The 18561-nt window shown below is 31.2% G+C and overlaps 1 protein-coding gene across 1 annotated transcript in view; it reads left to right on the forward strand.

Annotated features, from left to right (window-relative positions):
- The first annotated feature begins 11123 nt into the window (after positions 1 to 11123).
- Positions 11124 to 18561, forward strand: part of LOC139487893 (receptor-type tyrosine-protein phosphatase alpha-like) — a 37712-nt gene continuing 30274 nt past the window's right edge. Inside the window, exons 1-4 of the mRNA XM_071273096.1 lie at positions 11124 to 11251; positions 15746 to 15955; positions 16849 to 17073; positions 17693 to 17893. Of these exons, the coding sequence (XP_071129197.1) occupies positions 11155 to 11251; positions 15746 to 15955; positions 16849 to 17073; positions 17693 to 17893 (733 nt within the window). The 5' untranslated portion in view covers positions 11124 to 11154. The remainder of the gene's footprint in view (positions 11252 to 15745; positions 15956 to 16848; positions 17074 to 17692; positions 17894 to 18561) is intronic.

The raw sequence follows: 18561 nt of genomic DNA on the forward strand, positions 1-18561 counted from the left end.
ACCTGTCCTGATTGATTCAGGGACCTGTCGTTCAGCAGTTATCGCTTGTTGATGTGGTTCATTGGTATTTTCCCGTTTGGAAATATGAATTAGATCGTTGGTTTTTCTAGGCCTGTTCGAATTCTGTATAATACTAAGTTGTGGTCCCTTATACCTTGCTGTTTGGTCTGGATCAAAGCTCTGTGTAAAAGGCTGTACTTTGACCTATGTTTGTTATTATCAGATTATCCCTCAGACAAAGGCCTTGAAGGGGTCATTTTACCATGTTTACTGTTGTAGAAAAGAAAATAGAAATACTAAGGATTTGTATAGTGCTACTATACAAAACCTTTGAAAACTTATTATTTTTTACTCAAAAAGAGGAGAAATACATTATATTTTGAACAACTTCTCTAAAAGAGGGGTTCACTTTTTTTGAATAATATTAAACTGTTAAAGTAAATGTGTTAACATGGTTAAATTCCAGGAATATTACAAAATTCTTGGACATGTTTTGACCATTAAATACCATATAGATATTATAGTTCTTTGGGAAAATATTAGTCCTTTTGTACTAAAAGTGTTTTTACAAAAAAAAATATATTATAACTTATATTGACCCCTCATAAAAGGGATATTCAAAACATTAAGGGGTTGTTCTGAACCTGATTATGACATGTATGGAGAATTGTCTCATTGTCAGTCACACATACATAGACCAGATTTAATTATTCAATTATTTCTTGTTGAACAGGGAAAAAATACTTCAGAAATTAAAGAAATGTCAAGGTACAAGTGATAAATCAAGTTTTAATATAGTCAAAACCTACTATTTTATGTTTACAAAAAAATATTATAATCGCTCGCCTTTACTTTTTAAGCTTCGCCTCAAAAATTTGCAAATTAAATATTTTTTTATTAAAATTTTCAAATCGCTCGCTCGCCCCAATTTTTGGAGTCCAAAAATCCGTAGAACAAGAAATTAAATTGGTGTGGCCTAAGTAATCAGTGTTTTATGAACCACCTAACATAAATGGATGATACAACCACACAGTCTTTTATGTATGTCATATTTCTAAAGACTTTATGATACAGTCAAACCTGCACATTTATACAAAAAGTATTATAAGGACGCAAAAACACTTTTATGAATTTGATTTTGGTATACGAAGAAAATTTTATAAAAAATTAAGACCATTCAGTTGTCCTTATTTTCATTTTTAGGATAAAGAGAGTATCACAAAATGATATGTTGAAGTATAGAAATAGGAATTTAAAACATTAAGCTGATATATTACGGAAGATAAATTGTATCACCAGGTACAAAATAATATGGCCTAACAAAAACTGATAACTTGTATTATAACCTGTACAAATTATAATATGTATAAACTTGCATCTTGTACACAGAGAAGACGAATAAAAAGCATGAAAATATTGATGTTAATGATCATGTACCGAACAACGTATGTGGTAGATTATTTTTTATATAAATGCGATATTTTCCAACTATTGTGATCACAATTTATTTTCTTTCAGTTAAAAGAATGTCCATGTTTTGACAAGGGAACAACACTCCAATTTTTATGGTAGAGTGGTTGTTATAATAAGTTTTATTTCTAACTTTTTCGGCAAAATTAAGATTAAACCTATTTTTTTTCTCGGTTGACCGCACGATTTTTTTATATTCCGAAATCAACTTATTTTGCAGCCAATTGTTTTATTCTGCCTTTTGAATTTGAAAATGCTCATTTAAAATTCGTTTTGTATTAAATTTGTGTCCTGCCTGTTAAGCTTTGATTGATGTTTATGCAAAACTGTAATAATTTTGGCAAGCTTTGCAGTTCAGGTTATGTTTTATAGGAAATTTTCTGTTTTGAAAATAACCATATGGTCAAAATGTGTGCCATTTTTTAACTCCAGGCTTGCTTATTGTGCGTAAGTGTCGATTGAAACTTTAAATTTTCTTATAGAGCATAATATATTTCAGCTAATTAAGTGTTTAAGTAGTGCTACTCAATTTAAAATTTATATTTTACAATGTGAACAAAAACTATATTGATGGGATGTTTATTTATTTGTATCCGTAAAAGGTCATGTACTCGTCCTGTAAAATGTGTGGTTTTATATATAAGATCTGGTTATAAAGTCAACGTCATGTACGTCGTCCCAAACAATACCGACAGAGGAATTTAGAAAGCACACAAACCTTTGCAGTGATATTCAAAGTAAAATCGAAAACACTCTCTACTTCCTCGTCAGTTGTTATGAAATTATTCAGTTGTTTGTAGGTTAAACGGTATGTTCATGTCAACATGAAAATTAAAAGATTTAGTGCTACTTCATATTCGGCATAATATTTCCCCGTGTAATTTTGATCATAATGTGAGAGAGCAGTAACTATTCTTTATACGAGGTAAATTTGTACTTAATTTTAGTAAAACTAATAATAATCCATTTGTTGAATACTTTTAAAAATGATTTATTTAAAAAAAAAAAAGTCGTAATTGTTCAGCTTGCATTCGATAAACACCATAGAATACAATCTAACTTTGATTAAAAACCAATGGTTCAGAGAACAATTGAAGGTCTTTCCACATGATGTTTCTAAATAACTGATAAAAAGCTTTTTTTTGGTTTACTCAAAGTTACTTTTAGCTTCCAATCATAGGTTTTTCATACAAATTTAAGAAATGCATGAGTTATTTTTATTCTTTATAATTAGACTTAAATATGGAAGATAATTTGACACAAGCGGTTAAGAAGATGTCAGTCCCAGACTAATTTGATATCTCCTTTTGAACTGATTCTAAAAATATATACTTTTGTCTTTAATGAGGGGTACGATGTGCTACTTCTGGTTCACAAAATATCATTTCCAGTTTCATTAGATACATACACTCATTTTGAAAATATATATGGTTTCGATATTCTTTTCTCTCAAAACAGGTAGATAGTTAGATACTTTCGGTTTTGTTAATACTACTTGCCCTGTCATAAAAAGGGTATTGTAAGCTGATTCTAAAAATGTAAAGTTTATAAGTATGTTTCTTTGTGCTAAAATGGCTACTCCGGGTTTACACAATGTCACTTGATATTTTGTCAGGTCATGTGTCATTTTCCCTTTTGCAAAAGACAATTTGGCTTTATCATTCGATTTATCTAAGATTTACACATTTAAGGGGCAATAACTAATTATAAGATATCATCAGATTATTTCAAACTAAATGTACCATGTGTTTCTCTCAACAACAAAACATTTAGCATCAGTTCCTCTATATGTATCTTCTATAGTATTAGAAATGATGTACACACAAGCAAATGGCAACTTTTAGAAAATTACCTTGACCTTTGACCTTGAGACTCTTTTTTTGTTGTTGAACAAATGACCCCAAATCAAGATACACATGGACTATATCACTTACATTGAATGCGTTAAATTCATATCTCACTTATGTCAAATACAAAAAAGGAAAATAACTTATTTATGAAATCCCCGTATCGCTTCGATTAAAATAGATTTAAGCATCCTGAAGATTCAACGAGCAATTTGGAAATAAATACTAATCGATTTCTTTTACGGTTGCACAAACAAGAAAAGTAGTGTTTTAAAAATTAACTCTCTCTAAGGGACCGTTTAATATTTATCAGATGGATGGGCTGGTGCATTCTTAATATTGATTCATTAAAAAAGTTAATCCCATCCTTTTAAATTCTGAAAAAATGTTCTCGCCCATCTAAAAAAATCAATAAAAAAGTCCTTGCCCCTCTAAAGCGTAAAACAATCAAAAAATATTAAAGTTTTTTTTCTATTTGAAAGTTTTCAAGTTTATGTCTTGAAATCAAAGAATAGACTTTGGTGTAAATACAAAATTTAAAATGTGCTAGTTAATTCCATTCATATATAATTATTTATTTGTGTATCAGAACCATATATTTTATTGCTTTTAAAACCAGTATGAATATACATGTATATATTTGATTTTATATTTGCAGCCTCAGATATAATATTGATTTAAAATAAAGGAAATAGTTTAAACTAAGGGACAATAACTCTTGGACTAGTAAAAATATTATCATATGCTGAATTACTAATTATTGTCTTAATAACACAGCATGTTAAATATAGTTCAAATACCAATGTCCCTTTATCTAATCTTTTCAAAAAAGAAATTATGGTCTTTTTAAGCAATTTAGGCAGACATATTTTTGACTTTGATGCACCCTTTTTCACCTATTAATTAATTATGTACATTTGACAGTAAAACACCAAACAACCTGACATTCTGTAAGATTAATATATAAATGAGATAGCTGTAGAGTTATGTGAAGATCTAAATTGATTTGTAAAAGTTATAAAAAAGTTTAAAGATGACTATCCAATGATTTGGCCTAAACTGGCTTTTTTTTACCTTTTTATTAAATCCATAAGAATGACACCAATTCACCAAACTACCAAACAACCTGGTATTCTGTAAGATCAATATATAAATGAAATCGCTATAGAGTGTTATGGAAATCCATGTTAATTTGAAAAAGTTATAAACAAAATTAAAGATGACTTTCTGGATTTAGCCTAGACTGATTTTTTTTTTTTTTTAACCTTTCTATTAAGTCCATAGAATGACAGCAATTCACCAAACTACCAAACGACCTGGTATTCTGTAATATAAATATATAAATGAAATAATTGTAGAGTTTTATGAAAATGCCAGTTGATTTGAAAAAGTTATGAAAAAAATTAAAGATGACCATCTGGATTTAGCCTAGACTGAAAATTTTAGCTTTTTTAACCTTTCTATTAAATCCATAGAATGACAGAAATTCACGAAACTACCAAACAACCTGGTATTCTGTAAGATCAATATATAAATGAAATAATTGTAGAGTTTTATGAAAATCCATGTTGATTTGAAAAAGTTATAAAAAAATTTAAAGATGACTATCTGGATTTGGCCTAAACTGAAAATTATTGTTGAGACCATGTCCCTTATGTTTGTTGTGCCTGCAAAAGGAATTTCCTACACACCGATAAAATTGAAAGCAATTTTTTTTCAAATAAAATAAGTTCTAGCCCATCCACTATATATATATATTAAAAAAAGTTCTCGCCCATCCAAATATTTCTACAAAAAAAGTGCTTGCCCCGCCCCATTTTGCACCGGCCCATCCATCTGATAAATATTGAACGGTCCCTAAAAAGAATGTTCGGCTAAGGAGGATGATATTCAAAAGTGCATAAACTGTTCGATAACATGTACAAAATTTCTAAGCTACATGTTGCGAAACAAAGTTTTCATCCAAAAAACAAGAGTAGGTCCAATAAGACCCCTTTTGGCCCCAAATATAGCAGTTTTACAAAATTGTTAAAATGTAAACTTTTAGTTATTTATAAGAAAGTAGAATACTTCTGCTACATAAATATGGGCTGTTTTTGATAATACAATGCACTTATATCGGGTACTAGCGTCTTAAATTAAAGTGGCCGCATTTGTGTTCATTCTTAATATTGAAATGTACGTTGTATTTGATGATATATATATTATATAACATATAAAATAGGCGAGTGACATTTTCAGAAAAGACGCTTAGTTAGTGATTTTAATGCACCCACCTAACACACAGCTTAATTTTTTTATATGTTATAGTATAATATCTGAACTTTTTTGGTCGGTCGTAAAAAAATCGTACTGTGCAATTTTGGTAAAAATTGAATTAAAATCGAGAAATAATTCCAAATTGAAAAATGACCAACAGTGTTAAAAATTAACATGTAGCTTTATTTTCTGTTGTCACAATGCAAAAATTGTGAACGTTTAACATGTCAATGTATACAAAAAAATATTTTCAAAAATAAATGAAGTAAATTTTGCGAAAAAAAAAAGATTTTTGTAACATTTTTGGATTTTTTTTATAAAAATGGTGCTAATTTTTATACTTTTTTTTCCATTTCTTAGATAGTTTCGGCTTGAAACCCAAATCAATGATGTTCGTATTATTCAAAAGTTCATTACATTTTAGTTTTGCAACTATAAAAGTACGCAAAAATGTATCAAATTTGATATTTTCCCCATGAACTTGAACGGGAGATATGTTCACCTTATATAATTCCTACCGTTTTAACCATCGCATACGGTAGACCTATTGGTGGTGCAAATTTGGTCAGTTTTTTAGAGGAAACATAGTGTATGTGCTAGGGCCACGTCAAGAGCCTGTATGTTGACATGCTATACATACTTTAATATATAAACAATAACTCTTTAGTGTCTTTGAATGTCAGCTGTATTTAAAAGAGGCTAGGAAACAAGGTGTATGCGAGCTGTTAGCGAGCTACTACACCCGTTTCGAGCCGAGTACAAATACAACTGATAGTTTTGTGGTTTTGAGCATGAATCAAGCTTTTGGGTATTTAATCAAAGTTGTTTTATAACCTTTATAGCTTATTATACAGTGTTGACTATTGCTTCTTGTTTTAGGCCATACGATAAGCTATAGTTGTTTACGTAAAAGCATTTAGTCTCTGGTATACAGAGATCATAGTGTCCTTTTAATCATACTTGTCAAACCGGGCTTATAATATGATATCTTCAGGCTTCTTATTCTAAATACGGATTAACAATTTAAGAGGAGTAATGTCAGAGGGTCAACGATGACCTGACACTTCGTTGTATTCTAGACATGGAACAACTGTGTGCTGTTTACGAGTTCTATAACCAGCAGGAATTATGGTTGGCGATGCACCATGTTTATTGTGCATGACTGTATAGCTTGTTTTTATTAAATATATGTACCTTTACCAGCAGTTCATGCTATCGCAGGTTCTAACAGCTCATCATCTATCTTTGTTCCTAAGACAACTCTCTTTTAACGCTTTCGAAATCATCAATAGATGGCGGGTCTATCACAATTTAAACAAAATTCATATTGACACGTAGACCGGTGCTGCAAGAAAACTCTAAAGTGTCCGAAACCAAAGAAAAGTATATATAAGTCTAATCAAGACGATTTGAGCAAGCTACATATCAGACTTCCAACCAAAAAGATTGCCATCGTGTCACGCCTACCACCAAGTGCATCATCATTCAAACTACATGTTCTGAAAGCTAGCAAACAAAGACGTGGCGTCATAACAAACAAATACGGCAGTAGGTTTACCCAAGTATGAGTACGGATGACACAAGTGGTCTTGGTACATTTGTACGTCATACTTTCTTCAGGATTTAAAATTTGTTCTTGTGAAGGAAAAATATATGAATTAAGGAACTTGTGCATGTACTGAAATCATTGTAAGCCTCTGTTACACAGAATTATGTCAGTAACAGCGAAGTATCAGGAATTGTTCCAGTAAAGCAAAAGCTTCACAGGCTCAGTTTAAAAATATGAATTTCGACTGTCTTATATTGTTAAAAATCACCAAATTGAAAATTGCATCATTGTAATAAATTAGATTTATTTCGTTTCTTTTAAAGGAACAGATTATTCACAGAAACTCCTCCAGAATGACTAAAATATATATATATAGGTTTAGCCGAACTACATCCCGCAAATTCATATTAGATGATAAATACATGTATCTATATATATATCTAAGTTTTGAATACTGGTAAGACATTAATGCTTGCATTTTTAACTGCAAACTTTTTGACTGCACAAATGTGAGTGAAAATAAATGCAGTCGTAATAAAACAATACGTTAGGAAATTAAAGTGTTTGTAAAGTATAGTATCCCAAATGTCAAAATAAAGGTCACCGTGGGCCCTAATTTTAGTTTGTAAATCACCGCATTTGTAACACAATTGTGTTTCATATAAAAGTGTAATTACATATTGCATAACTGAAACAAATACATTTACCCTTTAGACACTTAATAACCATGTATACGAATATTACAGACATATACCCTGCAGCCAATTAATTACCATGTCTACTGTGAAATAACATGTATCATTCAGATTTAATTGCATAGTTTGACAATTAACCACAGACTAGTATTATTCCACATCCAGACTACTACGTAACCGGCCTACAGCTATGGGCCATGTTTATGGACCACTGGACTATATAAGATCCAGCTTTGGACTTGAAGGGAGGACAGATTGGTCTGGAGATTCCGCCAAGGTCTCCCTCCTCGTGGGTAGGCTGGAACTCATGCGTTTAATATCCGATGCACTCCAACAGGAACGAACAGTTACACAACTATACGATCACGTGCCCGTGTGATGAGTTATTGAACAATTAAACTTATTAGACAGTTTGTGAACATTCGAACATTTGAACTTTAGAATCTTTCTTGACTTTGTAATTACATAATAAAATTATTTCATCACTGACTATATTACACATTCTAATTTTGCATCTGGGGTCAGTTTCACAACAAATCTTATGACTAAAGCTGGTCGTAAGTCATGAATAGTTCAGTTTACTTACGATTAATCTTGTCTTAAGTTTTTTGTGAAACCGACTTCTGTATCTGAAGTTTGGTAAACCTTAGTTTTGCAGCTATATATAAAGGCAACAGTAGTATACCGCTGTTCAAACTCATAAATCCATGGACAAAAAACAAAATCGGGGCAACAAACCAAAACGCATAAATATAAGAGGAGAACAACGACACAACACTACAATGTAACTAACACACACAGAAACGGACCAAGCATCAAACAAAATCCCACGAGAATAACAAATATAACATCAAAACCAAATACATGAATTTGGGATAGACAAGTACCGTGACACGTCTTATCGCAATGTCAATCTACACTCAAAAATAAGAGAAAACAAACGACGCAACGTTAAATTGTAACACACACAGAAACGAACTATAATATAACAATGGCCATATTCCTGACTTGGTACAGGACATTTTTAAAGGGAAAAATGGTGGGTTGAACCTGGTTTTGTGGCATGCCAAACCTCGCACTTTAATGGCAATGTTAAATATAACATAGAAATGACAACATAATATTACAGGACTACAATAAAAATAAATAGGAAAACGTATTAGACAAAGAACCACATGATTAATGAATAACAAAAAGCATCAGGTTTAAAATTTAATACGCCAAAAACGCGCCTCGTCCACACAAGACTCACCAGTGACGCCCAGATATAACAGATCGAAAGCGAAAAAAAGTACAAAGTTGTACAGCACTGAAGATCAAAAGTTGAAAAAGGTTGTGTCAAATACGGCTAAGTTTTTATGCTTGGGATAAGAACATCCTTATTATTTAGAACAATTAATGCTATTGCAAACAGTAAATTTTATCAAATGAATATAACAGATATACATAATGAAACTGAAGTATTAACTCATTATATAAAGCAAACACGAATACATAATGAATGACCAACACAGAATAGACACACCCGACTCAGTCCAGGCCTCAACGCAGTAAATTATATGTCGCGGGCAGGATTCCATTATGATTGGATCCATATCACATTTACCTGATTTTAGTTTATGACCATCCCCTATTATATGATGTATATGCATACTTAGTATGTAAAACCCAGGTTCATCAGCTTAAAAGATATGGACCGGACACAAACCAGACAAGCACGAATCAAACAATGTTTGAAAACTGGACGGCTCAAATGTCAATGTCAATATCAAAATGAACTGATTTAATTCATGAAGAACTACGTGCTATGCCATAATAAATATCTGAACTAAGTGTGTTTAACATCAGTTATATAGTTCAAAGCAATGCATTTTATATTTTTAATCATTGGTTTTTTGGATGAACTGTATATATGTATACATGTGGGGACTGACGGACGGACATACTTTAAATGTGATTTATGTATCCTCTTTAACTTTGCTTGTGGTTGTATTAAACATGTAAGGTAGTGATTTCCGATCTTGACACTGTTTGTAGGCTGTTAACAAACAGGAGACTATTGTCACTGTTGATGAGACAAAGACGCCTACTTTTTACTCCGTTTATTGCGTTGTTTTCTCTCCCAACTTACAAATATTTCATCATATTTTTTATTTTGCATGGCACACCATTAATTATAGTAAATATTAACACATTTAAAGTCAAATATATGTTATTATACGTCGTTTTTGTAGAAAGTACCGTTTTACCTATAGCAGAGTGAAAACGTCAAAATGACGTCAATTATCGTCAAACCATTAACGATATGCAACTAAGAATCAGAGAGACGTTATTATTGTATCTTGTAAAGTAAAATTTGAATTAACTATATTACCAGCTCCTTCAAACAATACAATAATATTACAAAAGTGTTATTCTTTCAATTTTTTATGAATGACCTTTGACCCCAATTTAAAACAAACTGCACCATATTTCACTTTTACGACCGGGAAAAATGGAATCTACACATGTTTTCCTTTCGAATGATATATAATATAGCTGTGTGCTAGATAGGTGCATTAAAAATATTTTTTAGGTCTGAAAGTCACTCGCCTATAATGGTTGAGGATGAACACGGATGCGGGCACTTTCATTTTTGACATAAACAATTTGAAAAGTGACATTTTTTGGCATATTTGATAGATTCTTAATATCTAAGCTTGAATCGGAGTGTTTTTAACGAGTAAATCAGTTAAAATCTTTCACATAAACTAATTGAATAAACTGAAATAGACACTCTAGTGTTTAAAAAGTATCCAAAATCGTTCGTAGATGAACTTTAAATTTGAGACCAAATTCGATCTTTACCGGACCTACTCATTTGGTGGATATAAAAAAAACTTGAAATTTGAGAACAAAATCGATCTTTACCGGATCTACTCATTTGGTTGATATAAAAAAAACTAATCAGAAAAAATACATTAGGTCTTTCAACAGAAAAGGAGAAAGACCTAATTAATCGTGTTTGACTTATAGTGTATATCTGATGTTCTTTAGCGGAAAAGAAACTAATTCAAATTAGTTTATGGTTTTTGTTTATGTCTACCATTAATGAGAATGGTGCTTAATTGCATTATTAAAAAAATATAAGAATTTATCAAATAAATGAAATGAACTAGTTCTAATAAATCATCCATCAATTAAGTCAAAAGTTCCGGTTAATGTGTATACTTCACGATGAAATCAAGTATTGGAAACACATTATTGTATACTTCCTGTACATGTAAATCAACGGATACTTACAAGTATCTTTATGAATCTGTATAATTTTTGTTATACTTATCTTTATTTGCAGATGATTACTTTATTTGGATTTGGTGTAATTAGATGTGCTACTATGTTATGCAAAATACTTCTTTACGTTGCTGGTACGATGACGGTTTCAGCACAAAGTAAGTTTGTTTTGTTTTTTTGCGTACTGTTATATTTACATCATCTGATTTTGTTTTACTAATGTGGTAATTATTGATGAATAAAAAAATCAAAACACAATTCGTTAGTTAAAAACAAAGAGAACTTTTCAAAATTTTCTGTCAGGCTGTTTTTTGAAAATATGGAGAGAACTTCGGTTTTGTAGTAAAGAATATGATAAAAAATGAAATTATTATTTACATGTAAGTGTAAAATTAGTTTTTTTTCTAGATGTTTTTGATGAATAATGTCCTTTTGATTGTCCGTTTAACTTGCAATTGATTGCCAAGTTTACTTTCCGATATATTTACACTACATTTTTCAACCACCCTACCAAACAAAAGTTTAACATTTTAATGACGTGATGGTTTGACAATGTGATTGTAAAACTATCCGTTGCAACTTACTATTTCTGTAATGCAAATGTAGTTCTGCTATATCTATATAGATGACTCATAGATATAAGTGTGGACAGATTATTCAGAACTATAAATTTACTCCTTCACAGTATGTATGCACGTTTTGTCGATAATGTTAATGACTGATTGTATGTATTCTAATAGCCTTGAACAGTTTTTCGACGTTAATATACTAGTTTTGGTATATTTATACATCACAGTTAATACATGTAGCAACTCAATGAGATCATCGATTTCTAAATAAGCATGTCCAGATTTCATTGAAAATATCTATTCGTAGTTTTAAATCACCCGAAATGACCCATCAATGTGTATTACAGATTTACAATAAGTTTATGACCCCGACCTCAGTCCCAATACGGTTCAGGTGTTATGATTGAGACGATCTAAAATCCTAAATATTTTGTCAACATTGTACTTTAGTCATTGTTATTCATTATAACAGTAGTAATTGAAAATTTGTTTTCGGCGATTGAAGAAACAATGATTACACCGTACATTAACAATGGCTTTAGGTATGTGACGGAGATGAAGAATTTAACATACTTAAACATGTTAAAGGTTCCAACTACTTAATATAACATTTCAATACGCCAATTACATTTTCAACGGAGATTCGGTAGTCCGCAAAAGTCTGTTGAGCCCTCTACAATTTATGCTATTTTTCGTGTTTTGGATTTCTGATTATCTGTTGTCTTGGGTATGTCGTGTTTGGCTGATGTAATAATACAATCTATATATCGTGCCCTGGATTAGAAGTCACTCACTCCTGTATCAGCAGTAGATACACTCGATCCGCAAAAAAGGAACAATGGGCCTGATATTGGAAGTATACATACAGGCGATATCGATGTTACAGAAATTTTCACAGATAATGAGACAGTCAGAACTGAAGATAATTTTATAATGCTCATCAAATACAAATGTAAGCTAACGGAAAAGAAAATCCAAGAAAAAAAACAATGTATATGTAATGCAATTGGTTCACAATTATCGTGAAAGATATTAAACATTTATTACGAAACAGGTTTCATTTTTTTTTTAAGTTTCGGAATTGATTTTAATTAGATATATCTGAAAATTATAAGACTGTGTTGGTTGAACAACGACAAATACTGCTCCACATTTGGCACTTGTTAAACTGTCATATAGAAAACTAACTGCCTTTTTGAAAATTAAAAACATATTTGTTACCTGTTCAATTTTTGCCAGATTTTTTTTATAAAATTGATATCGAAAGATATATCTCAGACACTTCGAGAATGATGATCAAATTTTTTGGTGAACTTTCTGTTGGAAATATAAATCATATAGAAACTTCCATTGTGAGTGTATACTTCTTGCCGGGTATGCATACAATTTGGTATTACTCATGGACCGATGAAATATATGAAACAAGGGGGACATTGGGACTCTGTTCTTTTATTCTTACAAACATAATTCAAACATAAGAATGTTTAACACTACTGTCAAACTGGTGCGCACAACTTTCACAAAACAAAGTTTGCCTGACTATACGAGCAAGCATTCGATTTAAAAATCATGCGAAAAAGTAGTACGCACCAATGTTAAGTTGTTAACACTCATGTGCATATTTGTTCTAATTTGTGCGCAACAGATAAGATATCCAGCAAATGAAACTATATATATCTGCATAGCACTCAACGTGCTCCGTATTATTCTCCAAGACTTTACAAAGTGCAAAACAATGCAAAACAAAAAAAAATATCAAAAAAAAACTAACCAAAAATACCAAATTCTCTTTGAAGAATTTGTCAGTATACATAGTAAAGAGACTTTGTTTAAACTTACAGACTGCTTTGTTTTAATTTCACCTGTAAGAAATATCATATAACATGTATAATTGAAGCAAACAAAACGTTTTGTGAAAACTCTGAGCGTATCTTGTTACACGTATCGAGTTTAAACGAAAAAGAGCTCTTTTTACTCTAAGTTACAGATAAAAATGTATTTGACAAACTGGTTTTGTCATCGTAACTTCTCTAAAACCACTGAACAGAATATTATGAAGCTTTGTTGATAATAAGGACATACTATGTAGATGAGCATATCGACAGGAAATTATGATTGAAAAAAGAATCTAAGAGTTTAACCCTTTGAATGTATTTGCCTCAATATACTACTGCAACCGTTTGTCATCCAAACTCCCCTGAAACTAAAAAACAGAATTGCATGAAACCTTTTAGATAATAAGGACACACTATGTAGATGAGTATATCGACAGGAAATTATGATTAAAAAAATTCTTAGAGTTCCACCCTTTGAACTTATTTGTCTCAATATACTACTGCAACAGTTTGTCATCCAAACTCCTCTGAAACCTCAAAACAGAATTGCATGAAACCTTTTAGATAATAAGGACATACCTTAGAGTTATTTACGCAAGGTCAAACTGCCAAACCGATTTTGGAAAGGCATACAATGGAATGCTCAAATTTTGATTTACATTTCTTGTTTAAATATATAGGTAACACTCAGAAACGTGTTATTTCCCCCCAACGTCTCTGATTTCTCCTACCCCCCTTCCCAACGTGTCCGCATGACGTTACTGAACTGCAAATCATGTCTAAGCTGTAAAACAGCGCCAAAGCATGTCATTTGTATAAACGTCCAATCGTGTCCATTTTTAATATACACCAAAACGTGTCCAATCCCCCTAATGAGTCCATATTTTAATCGTTTACTGGAAATGTCATTTGTGTCAATATTATAAATACGTAGGTTATTTGATTATTGCTTTTTCGTTAATGTTTACTCAATTTGCTATTTCATTAAAAATAGAAAATAACTTTAGGTCTTTTTTTAAACCGGCAGAATAACCTGGGTAAAAGTGCGGACGTTCGTTCAGCTATGTTGGATGTAACTGTAAGCAGCAATGCTCAGTTAAATTGAAGATTTAAAATCAGATACCTCGTGTAGGGTGAATTTCACATTCACTGCGCAATTCTAACTGAAGTCATACAAATATCGTTTTTACTCGCTCTTGAATTTTTTAAATAAAAATCCCAATTAGTGCTTATCCCGAATAACCGTAAACATTTAGGGTCAATCCTCAATTCCTGGTATGATGATATAACCTATCTACAGTATAAAAAAGAAGATGTGGTGTGATTGTCAATGAGACAAGTTTCCACTAGAGACCACATGACACAGAAATTAACAACTATAGTTCACCGCACGGCCTTCAACAATGAGTAAAGCCCATACCGCTTAAACAGCTATAAAAGGCACCGATAGAACAAATGTATTTTTGATAACATAATATCGTTGAAATAATGCATGAAATATTTGACACTGGACGTTATGTCTCTTGTTTGTGTGTCTTTGGTGCTGCCCGAAACCTAAAATTTATTAAAATAAAAACAACTAACAACCAGTTTATAATTTAAAGAGCTTTTACAATACCAGGATGAGAGTTGATAAAAAGAAGTCAATTCTGCTGAAAGCCCGCCATGCAATATTCGGATTAATATAAAAACATCATCTGAGTTTATTAGTACAAAATAATTAACATAGTAAACGATTTATTCAATTGTACAAAAATTATTTGTATGTTCGCTCAAAAAGAGCATGAAATACTTGCAACTGGCCAATAAGCAAATACAGTCAAAAGTTAATTAATATGTTACAGATGAATTTACAATTATGATAATCATTTATAATCGACATTGAACAAACTAATTCTAATAAATGACCCCTTCATCAACTGTATACCCCATAATAGATTAGCTGTAAACGTTATTTCATTCGGAAAATGAGTGTATTAACGCTAAAAGACGTGAGACGTTCTGGCGTGTAGTAGTGGACACGTTTTGGCGAATAACAATTATCGGATACGTTTGGGGGTTCTGAAATCGGACACGTGTGGGGATATTGAATATTACGGGCACGTTTGTGGAAAATAGACACGTTTGGAGGAATCGGGCATGTTCGAGAGGAAGGACACGTTTGGGAGTGTTACATATATTTTAAAGTTTTGTGCTTTTAAATTATCACCCTGAATTTGTTTAAACAAATGTGGTTTGTTTTCTTCAGATAATCTAACACCATTTGGTGAAGCTACACAAAGTTCAATATTTGAAACTGCTGGACCGCAAAATGCAATTAACCCACCTATATCAAATGAATGGGGTTACACCAGATGTACACACACAAGTCCTAGTCTTAACCCATCTTGGTGGATGTTCAATATTTCCTATGGATCTGCATTCATCACAGATATTAAGATATACTATAGACAAGATTGTACGTATACATTGCGGATTTAATTATTTCTTCATCCTAAGGAAAGACTGCAGAAATATCAGTATGGTACATCAAATATTACGAAATTTAGATAGAACTTTGGCTTCGTTTTAAAGCTGTCATTTATGTAATGATTTTGGTCAAGTTAGTGTAACGATATTATGTGATTACATAATGTTCCGAATCATTAAATTTCCATTCAAATTCCTGTTTGTGAATTAAATAATTATGATCAAAATACTAATAGGTTGATTGTTTTTTTTTTTTTTAATTCGAGATATCAAATTCAGCATGAACATCATTTAAAAGCAATCATTCGAGATGTGAAGCTGCTAAGGTTCATAAAGTTCATTTTTAACACTAAATGTCCTACGTATTGAATATCAGATGTATCTCGTACAGCAATTTTTTTTCCAAACATGCCATTTTTATCAGCTGATTTTGTTAACTTTCTTATGCAACAAATATAAACCAATAATGCCTAACTGTCTTATTGGTTGATATTAATTCAAACAGTTTCGTAGAGGGTTTTCAATGTTAAACATCTCTAAACTAAACCTTATCAGAATAAACATGGTTTTTTTTTCGAAATATTCAGACTTAATCATTCTACAAGATGAGCAAATATTATCAAAAAAAGATGGATAGATAAGATATAATTGTTACGTTTTTCAATTATTAACAAGTCTTAAGCCTGAATTCCGTGAAAAATGACTGACCACTGTTAATTACAATTTCACTTTTAAATTTAATACAAACACATGTAAAGGTCGATGGTAACAAGTACATTTTAGGGAAGAAACCAATTTTGCTATGATTCTAGTATTTTGTATCAATTATAAATGAACCACATAACATATATGCATGTAGATAACTGGTATGTGTTATTGCAGTTGCAAGACGGATGGATGGATTTCAATTGTATATATCTAATACATCAACGATTCCTCCTCATAAGTATGATCTCTGTTACCAAGATCAACCAGGTTATCCTTATCCAAATATCATTCAAACTATTCCTTGCTATCGACTCGGCAAGTACGTCATTTACTATGACGAAACAGTTGACAGTATAGACAGTGGAAGTGTTATTGAACTATGTTATGTTGCCATTAATGGTAAGTAGTTAATACATATAAGATGTACAAATGTAACATGAGTGCCAATGAGACAATTATCCATCAAAGTCATAATTTGTAAACAAATAAACCATTATATGTCAAAGTACGGTCTTTAACTCGGAGTCTTGACTCAAACCGAACAACAAGCTAAAAAAGGGCCCCAAAACAACTAACGACAACCACTGAACAATAGGATTTTGACTAGGACATGTGCAAACAAATTCACCGTTTTTTAACGTTTAAACAGGTGCTGACCTTTACCCGAACACGAAGTAGTGGTGTAACATTACAAGATAGATTGACACACTTTAAAATACAATTTAAATTGCTTAACTTAATCAAAACACATATTAACAAAAAAAACAAAAACAATTAAACATACACTGAACGAATAAATTTGATCTATGACACAATATAAAAAGCAATATTGATAACAAAGGGGGAGATGAAAAACATTTTTAGAAACAACTATAACCTTGTACCATTATGCATCTCAGCTAACGTGAAAAGGAAAACTTTTCCAATTGATAAAGTTATCACCTTTAACTCATAAAATGCACCTGTATCATTTGCGTTAAATCACTCATTTTATCATGTTTTTCTTCGATTTTGTGAGGTTGTCAGAAGAACTTTTGGGGAATTAACTGCAAAAATCCATGTACAGAAAGATGTCTAGAGCAACATTGTTATCCTGGAAATGGTTCTTGCGTTTTGGGGTGTAATACTAAAAATTGTTTGAATGATAATTGCAATAAAAACACTGCAGTGTGTACTTACGGTTGTAAGGGAAGACTTACTGGACCTTATTGCAATAAGTGTAAGTTATTTTACATTTTATTATACAACTTCGACCTTATATGAAATCTAATGCTGCAATTAAAAGTAAAAATAACAAAATTACAAAGCACCGAATAAAAATTCAAAATGGAGAGTCAATAATTAATAGCAAATTCAAAAGCTCAAAACACCTCAATCGAATAAATAACAAATATCTTATTCCTGACTTGGAAAATGTATCAATTGAAATAATTTCAATCAAAGTTGCATTGCATTTATATTAACTTTTGAATATCTAGCATAAGCCATTGAACCTAGTGCCTACTACAAGCACTTACCAGTCAACATATCCTGCAATAAATCCAAAACTAAAACTTTAAAATAAATGTTTAAAATGGTTCAGTTATGAGCACCTCTGTTCAAATATTTGTATCCGCCAGTTTATGTTTTACAACATCCATTGCATACATCGGTATTCGTTATTTAATATTAGAATAATTTTGAAATGTAGAGAAATTTTACCCATTATAAAACACATTTTAAAAATTACACTATCAGATAGGCCGACACACAGATATGAGATAGAGAGAAAAGAGTTCGAGATTTATTTTTAAATTGATTTCTGTATAGAAATGTTACTAATATAATTCTTATTTCTGTACTAAATAACAAGTCTTTTTTTTTATAAAACGTCATCATGTCTCATAT

Source organism: Mytilus edulis, chromosome 1 (genome assembly GCF_963676685.1).
Source record: "Mytilus edulis chromosome 1, xbMytEdul2.2, whole genome shotgun sequence".
Classification (NCBI taxonomy): domain Eukaryota; kingdom Metazoa; phylum Mollusca; class Bivalvia; order Mytilida; family Mytilidae; genus Mytilus; species Mytilus edulis.